The sequence below is a fragment of the Scatophagus argus genome, chromosome 23 (assembly GCF_020382885.2).
Source record: "Scatophagus argus isolate fScaArg1 chromosome 23, fScaArg1.pri, whole genome shotgun sequence".
Classification (NCBI taxonomy): domain Eukaryota; kingdom Metazoa; phylum Chordata; class Actinopteri; family Scatophagidae; genus Scatophagus; species Scatophagus argus.
Window position 1 is genome coordinate 2,976,627 of NC_058515.1, and position 17,439 is coordinate 2,994,065.

General features: G+C 40.1%; 3 protein-coding genes across 4 annotated transcripts in view; 2 read left to right on the forward strand and 1 right to left on the reverse strand.

The window, feature by feature from the left end:
- Positions 1-2,243, reverse strand: c23h11orf68 (chromosome 23 C11orf68 homolog). 2 transcript variants are annotated; one of them, XM_046379871.1, is made up of 3 exons: positions 2,083-2,162; positions 1,776-1,845; positions 1-1,272 (listed from the first exon to the last, which is right to left on the reverse strand). In XM_046379871.1, the coding sequence occupies exon 3, from the start codon at positions 1,226-1,228 to the stop codon at positions 485-487; it is 744 nt and encodes a 247-aa protein (XP_046235827.1). In that variant the 5' UTR covers positions 1,229-1,272; positions 1,776-1,845; positions 2,083-2,162; the 3' UTR covers positions 1-484. The 2 variants fall into 2 exon arrangements, with proteins under 2 accessions (XP_046235827.1, XP_046235828.1); XM_046379872.1 differs by lacking the exons at positions 1,776-1,845; positions 2,083-2,162 and adding an exon at positions 2,220-2,243.
- drap1 (DR1-associated protein 1 (negative cofactor 2 alpha)) lies at positions 2,238-10,332 on the forward strand. The gene is made up of 8 exons (XM_046379874.1): positions 2,238-2,345; positions 2,445-2,510; positions 3,138-3,210; positions 3,902-3,995; positions 4,823-4,948; positions 6,256-6,346; positions 6,848-6,936; positions 8,788-10,332. The coding sequence occupies exons 2-8, from the start codon at positions 2,469-2,471 to the stop codon at positions 8,969-8,971; spliced, it is 699 nt and encodes a 232-aa protein (XP_046235830.1). The 5' UTR covers positions 2,238-2,345; positions 2,445-2,468; the 3' UTR covers positions 8,972-10,332.
- Positions 10,333-14,442: 4,110 nt separating this feature from the next.
- Positions 14,443-17,439, forward strand: part of LOC124054226 (mitogen-activated protein kinase kinase kinase 11) — a 45,208-nt gene continuing 42,211 nt past the window's right edge. The window contains exon 1 of the mRNA XM_046379946.1: positions 14,443-16,346. Coding sequence (XP_046235902.1) covers positions 15,590-16,346 — 757 coding nt within the window. The 5' untranslated portion in view covers positions 14,443-15,589. The remainder of the gene's footprint in view (positions 16,347-17,439) is intronic.

Sequence of the window (17,439 nt, forward strand, 5' to 3'; positions counted from 1 at the left end):
TGGTCTTCAAAAGTAAACTTTATTTGGCAACTCTGTTATCATGGTTCAGTACAAACCAAAAAAGTAAAGCCAAACAAATAAGACAAATGTATATTGTAAAACAGAAATTCTTCACTGGATGCATTTTTTCTTCTGAGCATGTGCATACAAATCAAGGATTTCTTCAGCCACCCTGACAGTCAAGCGTTAAGTGTAATAAACAGAACCTCAAAAATAAAAATACTTAATACTTATGAATCAGTATATTCAGTATACAAGAAGTGACAACAATTCAAGTCACTTAGAAAATGTTTCAGCATGAGAAGACAAGACAAACAAGACTTAGTGCTTTCTGCCAAAAGGAAGAACTTGAGATCAAAAATTCAACTGCTAAATTTAAAAACGGTATCAGTTGATGAGTTGTGCTGCACAACAGAATTTGTGGGATCACAAAGTGCCTCTTCTTTTCCCCATCCTGCAAAATGATGTTCTTGTTTCGATGGGCTTATGTTACTTCAAGATTGGTGATTTTGTTGATAATGTGGGAACGCCTGGGCACACACTCCAGGTCAAATTTGCTCTCATATATAGTCGGGCAAAGCTTCCAGCGGTTGTTTCGGTAGATTCCTAGGTATGTGTACACATCCGGCTTGTAGGACAGAGGACATTTGACCCCTGTGGCACGGATGACGGAGTCCAGTCTAATAACCTCGCTCTCGTCAGTGAAGTTCTGGTTATAGGCACAAATGACCTGCTTGCGCTCTGTCTTGGGATTATGGGGACTGACCTTAACTAGGGAGATCTTGCCATCAACTGCTGCTCTGGCCACACACTCCCAGGCATGGTCCAACTTGAAACCACAGTCCAAGTGCATGAGCCACTTGCCTGTGAGCACCCCGTGGTTCAGGGCCAGCTCCTTCACTGTCTGAAAGCTGACAGGCCGACCACTGGCTAAAAGTTTCTCCCAGCTCTCCTGGAGACCGACGACATCCCCATTGCTGGGGCAGTGGTTCATGCCCAACACAGCGATCCACCCCACGGGGCTACCGCTGCCTTCTTCGTCACCAAATCTGTACACTTGTGAGGGCCTGTTGCTCTCCAGCCAGCCATCAAATTCGGATCGAGGAGTTCTCCTCGAGTCAAACACAATCCAGGGGTCCATGTCTGCAGCCATGGCCTCAGCAGCATAGGTCTCTGCAGTGAAGTGGGTCTCCAACTCGCCATCAACAGGGGCCTCTTCCTCGTCCATAATGCCGTCGATATAAGGCTATTAAACAAGTCCTGGAGCTTGCCCTGATGAAAAGAGAGGAGGAAATTGTTACGTTATTTGATATTCGTGTTTAAACCACAGGTGTAGCCTTTAAATGAGTTATCTAAATCCCGTCAGAAGCGCACAGCTGAGGATGTTTACTAATGCTGCTAGCTCAGCTGCTATATTAGCAACACTTGTTTATTAACTAACGCTTGTCCACCACGTATACTTTCACAAAAATAAGCTGCCATCCATTTCACTTGTATATCGCCTACAGTTGAGATGTAAATAAACGCGCAGATTTAGTTACAGGTCCAAACATTTTCAGCTTTTTAGTCCCTGTCGTAACGTAGCTAGCCGACTAGCTAGCCATTTTGCCAATCGTCCATGTTTGTCTACTTCACAAATTGGGTGAAAGATTATTTAACGTTACAGGCAGCTGTTGGTCATAACTAACTGTGTTAGTATGAAAACATACATATTTTCCATCTGGACAATAGGAATTGTCGCACATTGACTATAAACTGGTTTAGGTTTAAGCTACCTGCAGATGTTGAAGTTAGTTGTCCAGTGTTGTTCTTCCGCCCAAGCGCGTCCTCGTAGGTACTACGCTCCTTTATATCAAAGAGCAATGTGACAAACTCCATTTAAATGTCTGACAGTTGATATTGCCTTGCCGTTTCATGAAAATTACATGTACTTCTTCCGAAGAATGCAGCGCACAAATGAAGTCGGGAAACCGTGTCCTCATTAAAAAGTACAATATAGTCAACTGCAGCTTGAGCTTAATTTATTTGAGCATAGTAAGATAACGTAAAATTAACGTTCCTGAATTTAATTAAGATACGTACCCGACGCTTCTTACATGACAATAATAACACGCGTCCCTCGGGATATAAGCAAGCGGGGGTTCATTTTTTAGTTTTTATTTTATTTTAGGAAGGTTGCGGTAATTTTACACTGTTATCTAAAAATTAACAGAGCGTACATTTTATTCCCGTAAAAGTTTCAGACTTCGTTGTGCTCCAATACGGCGGCGCTGTGACCCTGAGAAAGCAAGATGACCTGCCAGGCAAAAGGACCGAGTGACGACGACGTGCTAACGAGTTAGCCGGTTAGCTATTGCTACCTAGTGTGTGCGTGGTGGAGGTGATTTGTATATGATATAGAAAAATTAGAATAATACCCCAGATTATATTGTATTTTATTATAGGTTAGCCACCCAGGTAGTTGAATTATGCCAAGCAAAAAGAAGAAATACAACGCCAGATTCCCCCCGGTAAGTTTAAACTTTGCCGAACCGGTGTGACCAACTAATAATAGCAAACTGTATGATGGGAAGCTAACTTCTTTAGCTAGCTTGAATGGCCTGTTTTGTTTCCTGTAGAGCTAACAACCCAACGCAAGCTATTTCTCACTAAAACCTAAATTACACTAGAGCCATTCACATATTTACCAACATGAGTTTTGCTGAATTAGCTAACTTACATCGTACCTCACTGTTTGCTAGGTTAAGGTTACATTTGAAGCTTACGATGTAAGATAGCTAGCGAGTCGACTAATATGTTTTTAGCATGACAATCTAAATGAAATTTAACGTCGTAAGTCTGAGTTAATATGTTGTTTGTGGGTGCATGTTTTAGAAAGTTCGGGTGTATTTCGAGTGCACACACTAAAGACATTCTTACCAACATGACTGGAAGGAATTGGTTTTAAACGTGTGTTCGGGAAGGCTTCTTATGACTCAAAAATGCGTTGTACTGTAGTTTGGTAGGGTTTTTGTTGACGGACCGTGGGTTCAGACACAAATAATCCTATTTTGCGTGTGTTTCTAGCTTTAAAAAACTTTATAGTGTTAATATATTCACACGCAATGATTCACTGCACTTATCTTTTGTCATTACAGGCAAGGATTAAGAAGATTATGCAGACAGATGAAGAAATAGGAAAAGTGGCCGCAGCAGTACCTGTTATTATTTGTATCCTTCCTACCAGACAACTTCAGTGTGCGAGCTCCTAGGTTTTGATCATCTACATGTTTAATGCAAAGAATAATGTTAAAATTATATTTTTCTGTCAAATTGTACGTTTAATTTACACAGGAAGGACCGCAATCCAAATGGCTTGAAACAGTAGCTTGATTTATCAGGCAATCAACAGAAACTTAATCAAGAACAATTTGCCTGGTAGTTGTTGAAGTTAGCAAAACATTTTCTGCTTTAGGATTCTGAAGCGTAAACACTTGATGCGTTTTTCTAAGGAGTAACTGAGTATCTGTGTAGCTGTTTTTTGTCTGCTGCATTGTTGACAGACAAAAAAAGACATTTGAAGAAGTCACTTTGGGTTTTCTTTCTCAAGATCAGCATTTTTGCATTATTTGTGACATCTTCTGGACTGTAATGCAATTAAAAATAAAATATTATCGACAAGTTAATCAGTAATGACAGAAATGAAACCTTGTGCGACTCTATATTGAGTATAAGTTGTGAATTGGCACTCTATTAGTAATAAATAACTTTGTCTGTTGCATTTGTATTGTATTATTATTGTATTTCAGAACTGAATATTCTTTGGTTTGTGCAGTCACGGTATAAGCTACATCATGGAAGTAAATCTTTTTTTATAGGACACAGATCTGCTGCATCATAATTTCCTTGACCAAGATGTCAGCGAGAGCCCTGGAGCTTTTTTTGGAATCATTGCTTACAAAGGCCTGTCAGGTCACCCAGTCGAGGAATGCAAAAACAATGACAACGTCACATTTGTAAGTTTGTGTGTTTGTGTGTGTCTTGATTAAGAACCAGAAGCCTTTACTCTGAAGCATGTTTTGTGGTTGGCAGGTAGCTTCACGGTTAACCATGGGTTTTCAGTGTTACGCTGGTGGTTCTCTTCTTGTCAAGATTGATCACCATGGTAACTTATGCTACACGCTTAACACCTAACCAAATCTCATTATCGTTGATAGAAGATCCCAGAGCTTGGTGCGTGTATTGTGAGAAGTATAATCCTGTGCAGGAGGTTCCCTTCCGGGCATTTTATTTTTTTTCCTGTCAAAAACCGTTTCATTACAGGAACACGCTCATGACTACATTGTTAAGTCCTAGGATGATTCATCGAGTTGATAACCACCTTTGTTTGACTGCTTAGTGTAACCACGATTGTAAGGGTTAGTGACGGATAACAAGATATTCTGGTTATGTTGAACATACTTTATAAAACATGCCTCAGGTCTGTATTCTGCTGCGTTGCATTTGGACTTAATTTTGGAGTCATCTTCTGTTCAGTTCATTCTTCTTGACATACCATAGATATGAATTCAGGCAGTTGGATAATAACTGGAACTCACATAAAGGTTGTAATTTAATTAAGGATACAGCTATTATCACTTAATTTCCTTTGGATTTACATAAAGACACTTGCAAGCAGCTTATTATACTGTTTGGTATATTGTGGGAGTATGTAATCCCTATTTTTTTCCTTGTCATTCATCCACATTTGTTCATCTCTGTCTGTTTGATATTAAACAGAGTTTTAGCCTGTGGATAAAAAAAAAGTAGTGCTTTAAAGTTGTGTCTGCATGTGTGCTCACAGAAAGCAGTGTATTGAGTTGGAGCAACAGTTTGATTTCTTAAAAGACCTGGTGGCATCTGTGCCAGATATGCAAGGCGAGGGGGAAGAGAACCACACTGAGGCGGGTGGAGAAAAAGTCCCACGCAGGTATATATATATATCTCTCTCTGTCTCATACACACATGCACACACACGCACACACAAATATTTGTATAGCAACATGAATACCAAGAAATTAAACAGTCAGCACTTCAGAGTTAGCTAAGTTTGATTCATTAATCTGGTTTATCACTTGATGACTCAGTTTATCATTCATCTCTGATGCATGCACCCACGCTTACTATGTGCAAGAACCACTTATCACAAATAGGACAACAGTCCTTATATTGGCAGAAGCAATTACCTTTGTCTTTTCCAAGAACAGTTACCAGTGTAAATTGAAATTGACTAAAGCTATATGTTTGTTATCCTTGCAAGGTTAACTTATCACTGTTTCCATTTTGGGCTGTGATTATAAATTAATTAACAAAAAGCAAGAGAGCAGCACACTGTTTTTTTTTAATTTTAAAAAACAGCTCTTTTACAGAACCAATTATTGAGGAGTGTAGAGCAGGAAATACAGTATTGACTCTGAAATCAAACACTGCAGCTACAGCTTAATTGAAGGAGGGAGCTTGGCAGTGAATTCCACATAAATTAAATGAGTTCAAAATCTTTCTCCTAAAGAGTGTGGCTGATTTGATTGTGCTTCAATTTAAAGTGTTTGTATGCTTCTAATATTTAAACACTTTATCTCAGCTATGGGAATGAGTCATGTGGAGTCACAGCATCCACAAATGTAAACGGCTGAAAGTAATTTCCGACCACGGTATTGAGGACATTATTCCCTAAATCAGAATTGTCTCTCTTTATCTGAATGATGAATTGGAGGGGGTAACTGTCTCCACAGATTTATGCAACTGAATGAGGGTCTAATCTTTAATTAGTTTAGAAGCAATTAGAATAGGACTGGCTGGTGATTCTGAAAACAAATTTTCACCTCTTTGTTTAAAACATTTATCAAATGGGTCTTCCGGCACAAAGTGTTAATGTTTTCAGTGTAAATCTGAGTGTCTGTCTCGCGTTGTTTTTGTTTAAAGCAGCTTAAGAGGAAGTTCATTCAAAACCCAGTGGTGCCTGTTTTAAAAGACTTCCCCCACCAAACTGTCTGATGAAATGTCGCCACAGAATAAAGTTTTCTACAGTGGAATAGGAAAAAAAAACAAATCAGCAAGTGTGTGATGAGTTGTTAACTGTAAGAATAGCTTTCAGACCAAACATCAAATAGGGCAATAATTTGTACTGTTCAGTGAACTTCATTAGTATGACTTAAATGTCTGGCTGAATCGGTGAAGAACTTTCACATAATGATTTTTTTTAATTAATTTATTTATTTTTTTGTGGTTTCTCCCCAGGGGTCGAAAACCAGGGTCTGGCCGCAAGAATGGGGGGGCTGGCTCCAAAGGCAAGGACAAGAAGTTGTCTGGCACAGAGTCAGAGCAAGAGGTGCGGGTTCATGTGTTTGTAGAGGCTAATAGCTGTTGACAGGTTAATGAAGTGGTACTTGGGCCTCATTTGTGAGTGTGTAATGGGACATTTTGAGAACAGAAAAATAATTTTTGCACATGTTTGCAAAATATGAACAATTCTTTTTATGCTAATAATTCCTGGACTATAAGCTGCTACTTTTTTCACACGCTTTGAACCCTGCGGCTTAAACAGTGATGTGGTTAATTTATGGAATTTGCCTCAAGGCGAAAGTGACTTTGAGAGCGACAACGAAAGAGAGACTGACAACGTGGACTCCTGCGGCTTATAGACAGTTGCGTCCTATATATGTACAAGTTTTTTTATTTCTTTTTAAATTTAGTGTTTGCGGCTTATGTTCAGGTGTGCTCAATAGTTCATAAAGTACAGTATATTTTATGTATGAATCCATACAGTTTCAATGGTTTGTGCATGTTAAGCTAAGAAGGCTCACTGATCTGTTTGTTGTGATGGAAACAGGATGACTCTGAAGACAGCGAGACAGATGGAGACGAGGAGGATGGCTCTCAGTCAAGCACAAACCTGCAGGCTGCATCAAGGTTCCACAGGTATGGATACGTGCCCTTGTACATTGAGATAATACACATCCAGTTCTAGATCCACGTGAGTTAGGTTTTCAGTTACAGTAAAACAGCATAAAATGTGGCAAAGCTTAGAGCTTTAAAAAAATGAAAGCAATCCCCTGGTCTTGACATCTTCAGAGACTTTTGTGTTTGTTCTTTCAGCCAATAACAGAGTAATTGAGTAATTGGCATGCTTGGTCCTTGTTGGCCATATCCCCTTGCACGACTCTAGGCGTATTTACTCAGCTGACTACATTTATCATCAACCCTAATTAGACATCCACATAAAACACAGGAAAAATTTAATAGAAAAGTAAATAAGCCCAAAATACCCCGCACGCACGCACCTGCAGAGATAGAGGAGCTCCAAAACACTCATTGAGGTCTGCTGTCATAAAGAGCGTTCCAAAAAACGTTCCTACCTTCACCGTCACCCTGTACAACACTTCAGCTCTGTGTGACAGCTGAACGTACTAGTGCACAAAGTCACCTTTTTTCCCTCTTTTCACAACAATTATTGTCCCTTTGCATGTGTGTATCTATATCTCCCCTAGTGTCACACAGACACTAGATTGTAGAATTTTAACTTTTTTAAATACTCTTTTAACTTACTATTTTTATTCTATTGCCTTTGATGCTGCTGTAACTTTCCCTTTTGGGATCAATAAAGTCTGTGTGTCAATCTACCTACTGACCAACCAAGCCAACAGCCTTGACAAAATCTAATTTTGGACTCAGTAAGCACCTAAGTTCTTATTTAGTTGTACTCCTGATATTTTCCTTTTAACACGGCACAGCTCAGAATTGAAGGATGTCACATAAAACGTAAATGCACAGTGTGTGAGGTTTTTCTTGGATCATCCTCTGTTCTCAAATGTGCATGTTTCGTATTCCATATCTGATATGGGCTTTGTTCCTTTTGTTCAAGTTGTGTTCCTGAACACCACTCAAAGTGCCTTGAGCAATGGAATTTGTCAGTGCATTCTGATTGCAGTCACACTTGAGCTTACATGGTTTACATATCGATTATTAAAGTGAGATTGTTTCAATTTTGCTGAACAGCAGCTACTGTGGAAGTGACAATGATAATAATGATAAATTCTACAAACTGATGTAACAGCATAAGAACTAGAGTCATTAAGTCAGGGACCGCACACAGTGGTGTGAGTTACACAGCAGTGTGCATTTGAATAGAGGAGTGTTTTTTTTTTCTTTAATATTATCAATATTATTATTATTATTATTATTATTATTGCTCATCATTTACACTTTTCATTTGTAAGCAAAAGAATGTTATTTCTTCTGTCTAAATTTAAATCTGTCTCAATTTGACACTAAATAAAACTAGTTTCACTTGAAGTTTGTTGGTTCTAAATATGGCTCACTGAAAGCCCACTGCTTCTTGGTATAGTTTAAATTAAAACGGTGTGTCCCCTGCTCAGATAGACAAAGTTGGTGGATTACTTTATAGCCATTAAACTGTGAAAGGTAGCTGTTTTTTTTCCTCTAGAGACAACGCCATGTTGCAATTCTGCAAAAACGCTATGTTCTCATCATTCTAAGTGGAGTTTGGCTATGGAAAAAAAGTCAAAATGCACTCAAAACAGTCAGTTGTGACATTAAAAAAAAAAAAAAATAACTGTCAAGTTCTTAAAAGAAATAACTGTCAAGTTCTTAAAAATACATTTTCTGTTTACTGACCTGCAGTTGCACACGGTGTGTCATCAAAATTATAAAGCTATCAGAAATTATACCTCAGCTAACTCCACTGTAATTTAACGTGACTGGACATGACTCCTTACATCCGGTTTATACCTCTTCTTGTACCCCATGCAGCTCGAACGCACCCTCCCAGTACATGCACATGGGCAACATAGTGTCGATGGGCAGCATGGCTCCAGCACAGCCCCAGGGCGGCATGACCTTCGACCCCCACCCCTCCATGATGAGTGTTGCGCCACCTCCCCCAGCTTTTGCGGCGCACAAAAATGAGGATGACGACGAAGATTATGACTCTTAGCTCCCTCTTACTTCCTCCTCCACCACTCACACACACACACACACACACAGACACACACTTTTTCAACATTATTTTTGATTTCTTAAGTTGTTCTTACGGCGGCTGCTCTGAGCAGAGGAGGGAAAGACTCTTCATGGCAGCACGCCAACAGCGAAGCCCTCAGCAGCGGGCTGTAAGAGACCGCTGCGGGAGATAGAAACCTGGTTGTATATTATGTGTTTTAATTTTCTTGATTTTTCTTGTTGTTTTTTTTTTTTTTTTTTTTTTAAAGGTTTTATTTCATTGTAGAAGAGAATCCAAAGAGGATGTTTTTTAACAAGTCAGTCATTCTATTTTGACTATTAAAAATGGCAGTTGTCACTGTTTTTGCCATGAGCCCCAGCAGACAGGATACGTGTGGCTTGCATTTCCTTGTAGCCTTTTCTTTTGGCACTTTTCTTTCTTCTTCAGTCCTCTATAGTAGGCATTATGAATTGAAAAAAAAAAAATCTGTCACTCAAACTATCAAGTTGGCTGAACAAGGTTCTGTAAGCGCTACTCAAAATCTACTTAAAGCCTTTCATGCTCATGCAAAGGCAACTAGACGAGATGAGTTCCGGACCACAGTTTGTGAAGCATTTGGAAGGAGATCAGCACTTGTCGAAGGGAATAGAAAGTCATTGTCTTACCCGTGAAACATTGTATTACTGTGTTATTGATTGGCTTATTAATTACTGCTGTTAAGATGTGAGCCCTACTTCCTGCCTTTGTCACAACGTGCTTGTCAGTCCGATTGCCAGGCTGCAACATAAACAAAGAGGCAGGTGTATTTTTACTATAGGTTAGCTAACCACAGCTTTTTGAATTAGTTTCTATTTTTAATTCACGTTTTTATCAACTGTAAACCTCCATCACCACAGCCCTGAAGTCAACCATATCAGCAAGGTTAATGATTGACATTTTGTTGGTTGTTGTTTTTGAAGCCATCTTAGGTTAGTTGCTCTGGCAGTTGCACCTCGTACATTATTTTTGCAGCCATTCAATTCCGCTGAATTAACCATCAGAAGTATACTGTGACTCCTGGACCATAACTTTGTTTTTAAAGTTGTTTGTCTCCTTTGTCCTCTCTAATTTCTATTCTGGCCAACCCTACAATTTTGATTAACTTTTCTCTTGATCTTCAACATTTGTTCCCCTCTTTTAGCTTGTTTTAAATGTATCCATTGAAAGCAGATATGGGGTTCCCATTTATGTGTCAGTCTCAGTATGAAATGTTTCCAAATAGACAGTTAAAGTTGACACTGTATTGTAAACTTTTAACATTCTTTTTATTTTGTATGGGTGAAATAAAGTTCATATTTCAATTAAAAAAAAAACAACAAAACAACTGTGTTTTGTTTGTGTTTTTCATCAGAGATGAAGAGCCTGAATTGCTCTGCACATCAAGCAAACAAGCACAACACTAAAGTTAGCCTCCAGTTGAAAACAGTAAAGGGAAAGTGCGTGAGATAGATTAGGTGAAGCCTCAAAACTCAGATTTCACTGCTTCTTTTTAACAGCGGGACACATTGGAACACATCCAGATCAAAAAGACTATACCACGACTGGTCAAATGTAGACTAAATCATTCCAGGGACGGAAGAAAATATTCAGACTCTATTCAATTGTGAAAAATTGTGGAATTTCTGATTTACGGTAGTGTCACATCCTGGCCTTTGTTTCATTTTTCACTGCCATGTTGATCTCATCTTTCTCACTAGAAAAGCTTAGGTACAAAAGTTATTTTTACCTTATGAAAAAGATTTAAGACCTTTATTGTCATTGAACAGTAAAGGTCTTGAATCATAGACCTTAAATCTACAAAACATTTGTAGATTGCTCAATTTGTTAATTTACTCTCTAAATCCTTACTTAGGTGTGAAAACATACCTCCTCCGTCCGGCCGCGCTCAGCCCTGCTGCTGCATGTTCAAACCCACAGAAAAAGTAAATTAACTCAAGGTCTTTTATTCAGGCATTTCAGTAGGTCACCTGTTGCTATAACTTTGAGGAGAGAGTCAGAGAATAGGGAAGGAAGTCCACACATGTGACTAAAAGTAGTGAATAAAACTTTAAAACATTACCTGGTCTATAAACATTTCTGATAGATTTTCATCTGCAATGTTGGTTGTGTAAAAAAAAAAAAAAAAAAAAAGTCCCATGATGAAAAGTCTTTGTTTTTATTGTTTTTGTCAGAAATTACATACTTTTCGACTTACATACATACTGTTTAACTTTTCCCTTAACTTACGTATTGGAAACTAACTTTGGCGTTGTCAGTCTCGGCCAGTGTTCGTCTTTAGACACAATTCTTTGTTTACGGGCAGGAAAGGTACAATCTGACTCCTGCAGCATCTTTTAGCAAAATATTTCAAAGTGCCCCTCCTCCCCCTCCATTTTTCAGTTTCACACATGTTGCTGCAACTCAAAGCTGTGAATCCCTTCACCTTTGATTTGTATTTTGCAATATAAAAAAAAATTTCCCACCGATGCGTCTCACGTTGATTTACATACCAGTGATTCATGCAACCTGAAAGACAAGTGCTGTTTTTATTCTCTGCATTGCAGCATCCTACTGGTATCTGAATCAGATAAGCACAAGACAGTACAGGTTTATGGAAAGGTGTTCACAGAGAGGTGATTGTTACCATCGCACACACACACACACACTACCAAATACTCTACTTTCAGAGTAGCTGGCACACTTGGCCCTGAGTGTGTGTGTGTGTGTGTGTGTGTGTCCAGCACCTTTCCTCTTCCTCCTACCTTCTTTATATTTATTTTGTCGTGTAACTGCACCCGCCACTTTTACCCCCAACCCACCCAACTGACCAAGCAGCCCTGAGCCTGGGCCACAAAAACAACTGCATCCTTCCTGCACAAGCGTTGACTCAGCGGACTGCGAGCAGGGTGGGGTTAGCTGTGTGTGTGTGTGTGTGTGTGTGTGTTGTGGAAGAGGGAGGAGGTGGGAGGGGAATGTAGGTGGTTGACTTTAGGAGGTTGGTGTCAAAACAAATGGCAGCCATGAGGCAGGGAAGGAGGGAGGGGACAGGGAGAAATCAATGGGCTAACAGAAGGAAGCACACTGTTTCCACACAGCAGCCAGCGGGGACAAAGGTGGCCCTCTGATTCCCATCCCCTCTCATGAAGCCACTGACTCTTTAAAGCTCTGCACTTTTGGAAACATGGGAAAATGTGGCTACAAGGAATCCCCTGACCTTTGTCGAGAATAAAGGCGTTTCATTGCGCGGCTACTTGAAACGCATAGGTTTAAATCTGTGTTGGTGCCATGCTGAGGCTGTGAGCAGGGGCCAACTCATTAACAAACTTTTAAATCTGTACTTTGGTCTAACAAGGGGGAGAAAAATGTGTAGTCCATTAATCTGAAGCTGAAAATAGTCCCCAATAAATAAACTACAATGACCAACTGTTCTAAGAAATTGATTAATTTAATGTTTTCTATCTTCAGTTGGTTTTTATTCTTTTTTTTTTTTTGAAATCAGGACAGATAATTGTAAACTAGGATACCAATTAGCTTACTTGTTTGCATAAGGTCTTGCTCTCTTACTTTAGAAGGTTTTGGTTGGTATGGAAGCCCATTCCCATCAAGAACACAATAAAATGAACATACAAGTTATGTTGGTTAGAAGAAAATATGCTGTAGCACCAAGTTTTCATTATCAAATTATTAGATACTCAGTCAATTATGAGTGAAACTTTGATATTGGCATCTCATAATTTTACCTGCTTCAAATGTGCTTCCATTGACTGCTGGATTGGGCACAGTATCATATGACAGGATGAAAAACTGTAGGCTTTTCATAAATATTGCAACAGGAAGTGACCATTTGCAGTTGAATTGTCTGTGCAGTTTAGAAATGAGTCCGGCTTTACATTTTAAAAGCTTACAAAAGCAAAACGATACTGAAAAGTGAGAGAATTCTCCCGGATTAAAACTTTTAAGTGAGCCACATCTGACTTTATGTTAAGGAGAGCTGTACAGAAGCAAATCTGCCTCCACTTCAGAGACATTTCACTAACAGCTCTTCCACCTCAGTCGGGTAAGTAAACCAGCTAGAAGCTCAAGGCTTTTAAAGGTGTTGTTTGATGAAAACCTTGAAACTCCTGTTTTTGTTCAAAGTCACAGTAGAAGAAAAAAAAAATTCTTCAACAGATTTCTCTTCACAGAAACCTAACAGCACTTTATCCTCTTTACTCTGACTATGGGGACAATTTTTAATGAACTTTTGTCCTTGAGTATTTGGACTGAATGTCACTGAAGCATACAATCTGAGATGACTTAGCATGAAAACACTTCACTGTATTGTTGTAGTAGCAGATGGGAGCCAAGAAACAATCAGGGTATAAATAACAATAGAGCACCCGACATGTGCTTAACATAACCTTATAGCACATAAAATATAAAAACATAAATATCCAGAATATGAGTGGTTTCTCAACCTCTGCTCCCACCTACATCAAGTGAGTTATATATATAAAAAAACAAATAAGAGTGAATTTCAAAATAAAAGACAGATTAAGCTGTGGCGTGTCATCTGCAAATCTGCTTTAGGGCCTTAGTAAAGTGAGCTAAGCGAGTGTTTTCAATGCCAAAATGTTAGAATCTCATCATAAAATAATAACCATATAATGAAATTGCCGGTTGTTTTCGCACTGGAATAGCCTATTGGCCTGCTCTGCTGCTGTTGGGAGACAAATGTTATTCTTTTAATTTGAAGGCAAACTCGTGCCCTTAATTCTTATTTTCATAGGTATTTTCTCCGAACTTGACGCATCCAGCGCGTTGGCCCTGTACTGTGAAGTTAAAAGCACAATATGTAAAAACAGGAAAACATGGAAGTCAAAATAAAAGTCTCATAAGTAGCAACATAATACGCAAAAGGGTCGCACACGTGTACATACTTATTCCTCCCTAAACAGCTCATTAAAGTAATTCTTTACTTTAAAGATACTTACGTATCTTTTTTTAATAGGTTACTGTAAAATTGTAGCCCATTTGTGCACTTGCAGCTTTGTTAGTATGTAAAAGCTACAATTTCACTTTGCGCGAAAATATCATTTAAAGAACTTGACTTCAAGTATTCTGTCAAGCAAAAGCAAGCAAACATGAACAATAATCTACACGGGGTGCGTTCAGGATCATTAATCGCTGAGTTAGTGACGATTTTCTAATGACTCATTGTTTACATTTAAATTTCTTGACACTGACAACACTGTCTGGTGCCACTTAAACCAGAAGGCTGTAATGTTGAATTTTTGTATGAGCTAGGCCTACTGTTTACATTTTTCCTCGTGCAGACTTAAGCTGATATTTTAATGAAAACTTTATTCAACTTTCGTCCGAGTCTTTATTTTGACACTTATAACCGGATATGTCACTATGCATTGTGTCTATCCGTCATCTGACTCTTCCTGTCGGGAGAGAAAAAGTTTTGAAACCCCACCCTCTTTACTGATTGTAAGCACAGACGTAGAGGTGGTTCGAGGTCCTGAAGAACACTGACCGAGGAAGAAGGAATACGAGCCGAAATTCTGATGGAGTTATTGCGCTGTTTGGATACCGACTGTAGAGAGAACACCGAGCTGGACCAGGCCACGCGGTCAACTCTAATTAGGAACAAACGGGATTTGTTTTAACACTGTGTCTCTCTTTCTGGGAAAGAAAGTCAATCAGGTTTGGATAGCTCTTCCTGTTACCGAGTCGGCTGTTCCTAAGTTTATATGCTGTGATAAAACGCAGCTCATTGCGTGCTTCTGATAAGACCGTAAGTATGGATACTCTCGCGCAAAGGGATGCGGGATTTCCTGCGGCCGCGCCGGAAAGTTGCGGTCAGACGCGGTTATTGGAGATCTGGGGTTAATAATGCGAACTGGGCAGCCCTGAAACTTGTCGTAAAACACTGCTTGGCTGGACTGAATGCTCCTTTCCTGCTATTCTTCTCCGCTTCTGAGCGCTTCCTGCTTGTGGTGGCCACTGCACTTGATGGCTAAAAATACATGAAAACTCAACATGGACAGCTAAAGTAGTAGTTTTGTAAAACAGTCGAAGTATTTTACAACAAGCTTTGGACACTTGTATCTCTTTCTTATCAGTTTTGGCTTCCAAAATCAGAACTCAACAGGTGGCAAGTCTGAATGAGGGAAGAGAGGAGCTAATTTACGCATAATGAGGTGGTTCAAGAACCTCTTAAATACAAGCTAGTGAAATGATATTGGGCTCAAACCAAGTTTTGGGAAACCACATCACAGAGAGTAATTCAGTGGAGATGGTGCTGTCTTTCTGAGCTTTGAAACACTTAATCAAACAAAAACAAACTCTTGACTCATTCTGCATTTTCAAATGGAGAGATCTGAATTTAATGTCGAGACGAATGAAAGACAGTTGCCATTCAGCTATCTCTGAATCGTCTTTCATAGCCCGCTTGTTGGTCAAGCTTTTGAACACTTTTCATTGGTCCCTGATGAACCAACAAGAAAGACAGGAAAGGGAGCAAGGTGCAATAAAGTACTCCTTTGTACTTTATTTTCAAACCCTTGGGGTGCAAAATCAGATCCAGTCAAAACATCTTCTTGAGGCTCCATGGAGCCACTGAAGAACATATTCAGTCGAGGCCCACTGTCGAACTGGAAAAATTTGGATCAATCACAAAAAGGGAACTTCACCAACCCGGTCTGGACAGCCTTATTCGACTATGAGGCGTCCTGTAAGGATGAGCTCACCTTGCGGAAAGGTGACCTGGTGGAAGTCCTGTCTCTGGACTCTGAGATATCAGGGGACGAGGGCTGGTGGGCAGGTAAGGTCAACAACAAGGTGGGCATCTTCCCATCCAACTATGGCTCGTTCAAGCCAAATGGATATGGGAAGCTTCCTGGCAATGGTGTGGTGGCTGAGCTTGGCACAGCAGTGGTTGGCGAGTTTGAACCAGATGCGGTGGATTTCCGGGAGCTGAGTCTGGAGGAAGTCATTGGGGTTGGGGGCTTTGGAAAGGTGTATCGCGGTACATGGAAAGGAGAGCTGGTGGCTGTGAAGGCCGCCCGGCAAGACCCAGATGAGGATATCAGTGTGACAGCGCAGAACGTCAGGCAGGAGGCCCGTTTGTTCGCCATGCTCACTCACCCAAACATCATTGCCCTCAAAGGCGTCTGTCTGCAGGAACCCAACCTTTGCCTCATCATGGAGTACGCCTCAGGTGGGCCGCTGAGCAGGGCACTGGCAGGGCGTCGCATTCCGCCCCACGTCTTGGTCAACTGGGCCGTGCAAATTGCGAGAGGGATGTTGTATCTGCACAGCGAGGCCATCGTCCCCGTCATTCATCGAGATCTCAAATCCAACAACAGTAAGTCCTTCAAGCCTACAGCACAAGTCATTCATCATAACAATAGTCTTGCCCCAGTCAGTGTTAGACTGATGAATTAAAGGGTACAGACATATTTTTGTTTCTCAACATACTGTAATGCCTGTGCTCTCAGACATCTCATTAGTCTGGGAAATTGAATCATCTCTCTCTACTTTTGATTCTCTACTGTAATGAGTATAGTCCAAGTCATAATCATAGAGTAATATAACATCCTCATCTATAGTTATAGCTCAAGGTTCTGACAAACATTAAGAAATAAGATTGACTGTACAACAACATCTTCTGATTGCAGCCCAGGCATGTGACTTTTTAAAAGTTAGGCCACAGAGGCTGAAAGGCCTGCAGATGTGTGTTGTTGAAAGGATGAAATGCTGTGGGTCGCTAGCAAAGGTCAGGAATCCAAGAGGAAGCTTTCTGTATTAGCACCTTCACAACTCACACTTTGGACTTTGATGCCGTCTCTGGACAGTGGGAAAGTTTTGCGTCAGTGTTTTAGGCCCTCGCAGCAGACACGTACACATTGGACCTTGTCATTAAAGCTAGACTGCAGAGAGATGTATCGCTGATAAAGCTTTCTGTCCCCACTTTTGAAGCAGAACAAGTGCCTTTGTCAGCTCTAGCAGTGCTTTTTAGCCAACCTAACCACTGAGCCACCTGAATTGCACAGCAGCCTCCACTCTGTTATTATCATTCTTGTAATGCAGCGTATAATCCCTGTCAGCTCTGCGGTTGTATCTGTGGCGGTCCGGAAGATTTTCAACCTCCCTCAGCTCACCCTGTCTGTTACTGCAGATCCTGATCGCCATAGTGTACTAAAATAGAGAGAGATAATGGCTGCTCCTTGTTTAACTGGGAACAACTGACACCGCAAAGCATTCAGTACTCTAGGTTCTGAGAATATGACCATGGAGCAGTAAAAGCACTCCCTTGATTCATGGTTTGTTTAAAGCAAAGGATCTCTATTCAGGACATGCTACGGATACAAGATGGAAATGTTTAAGGGACAAATAGTCCCTTAAACGTTTCCATTTTCTTCGCTTTTTTGAAAAGCACCAAATGTTTTGCTCATTGA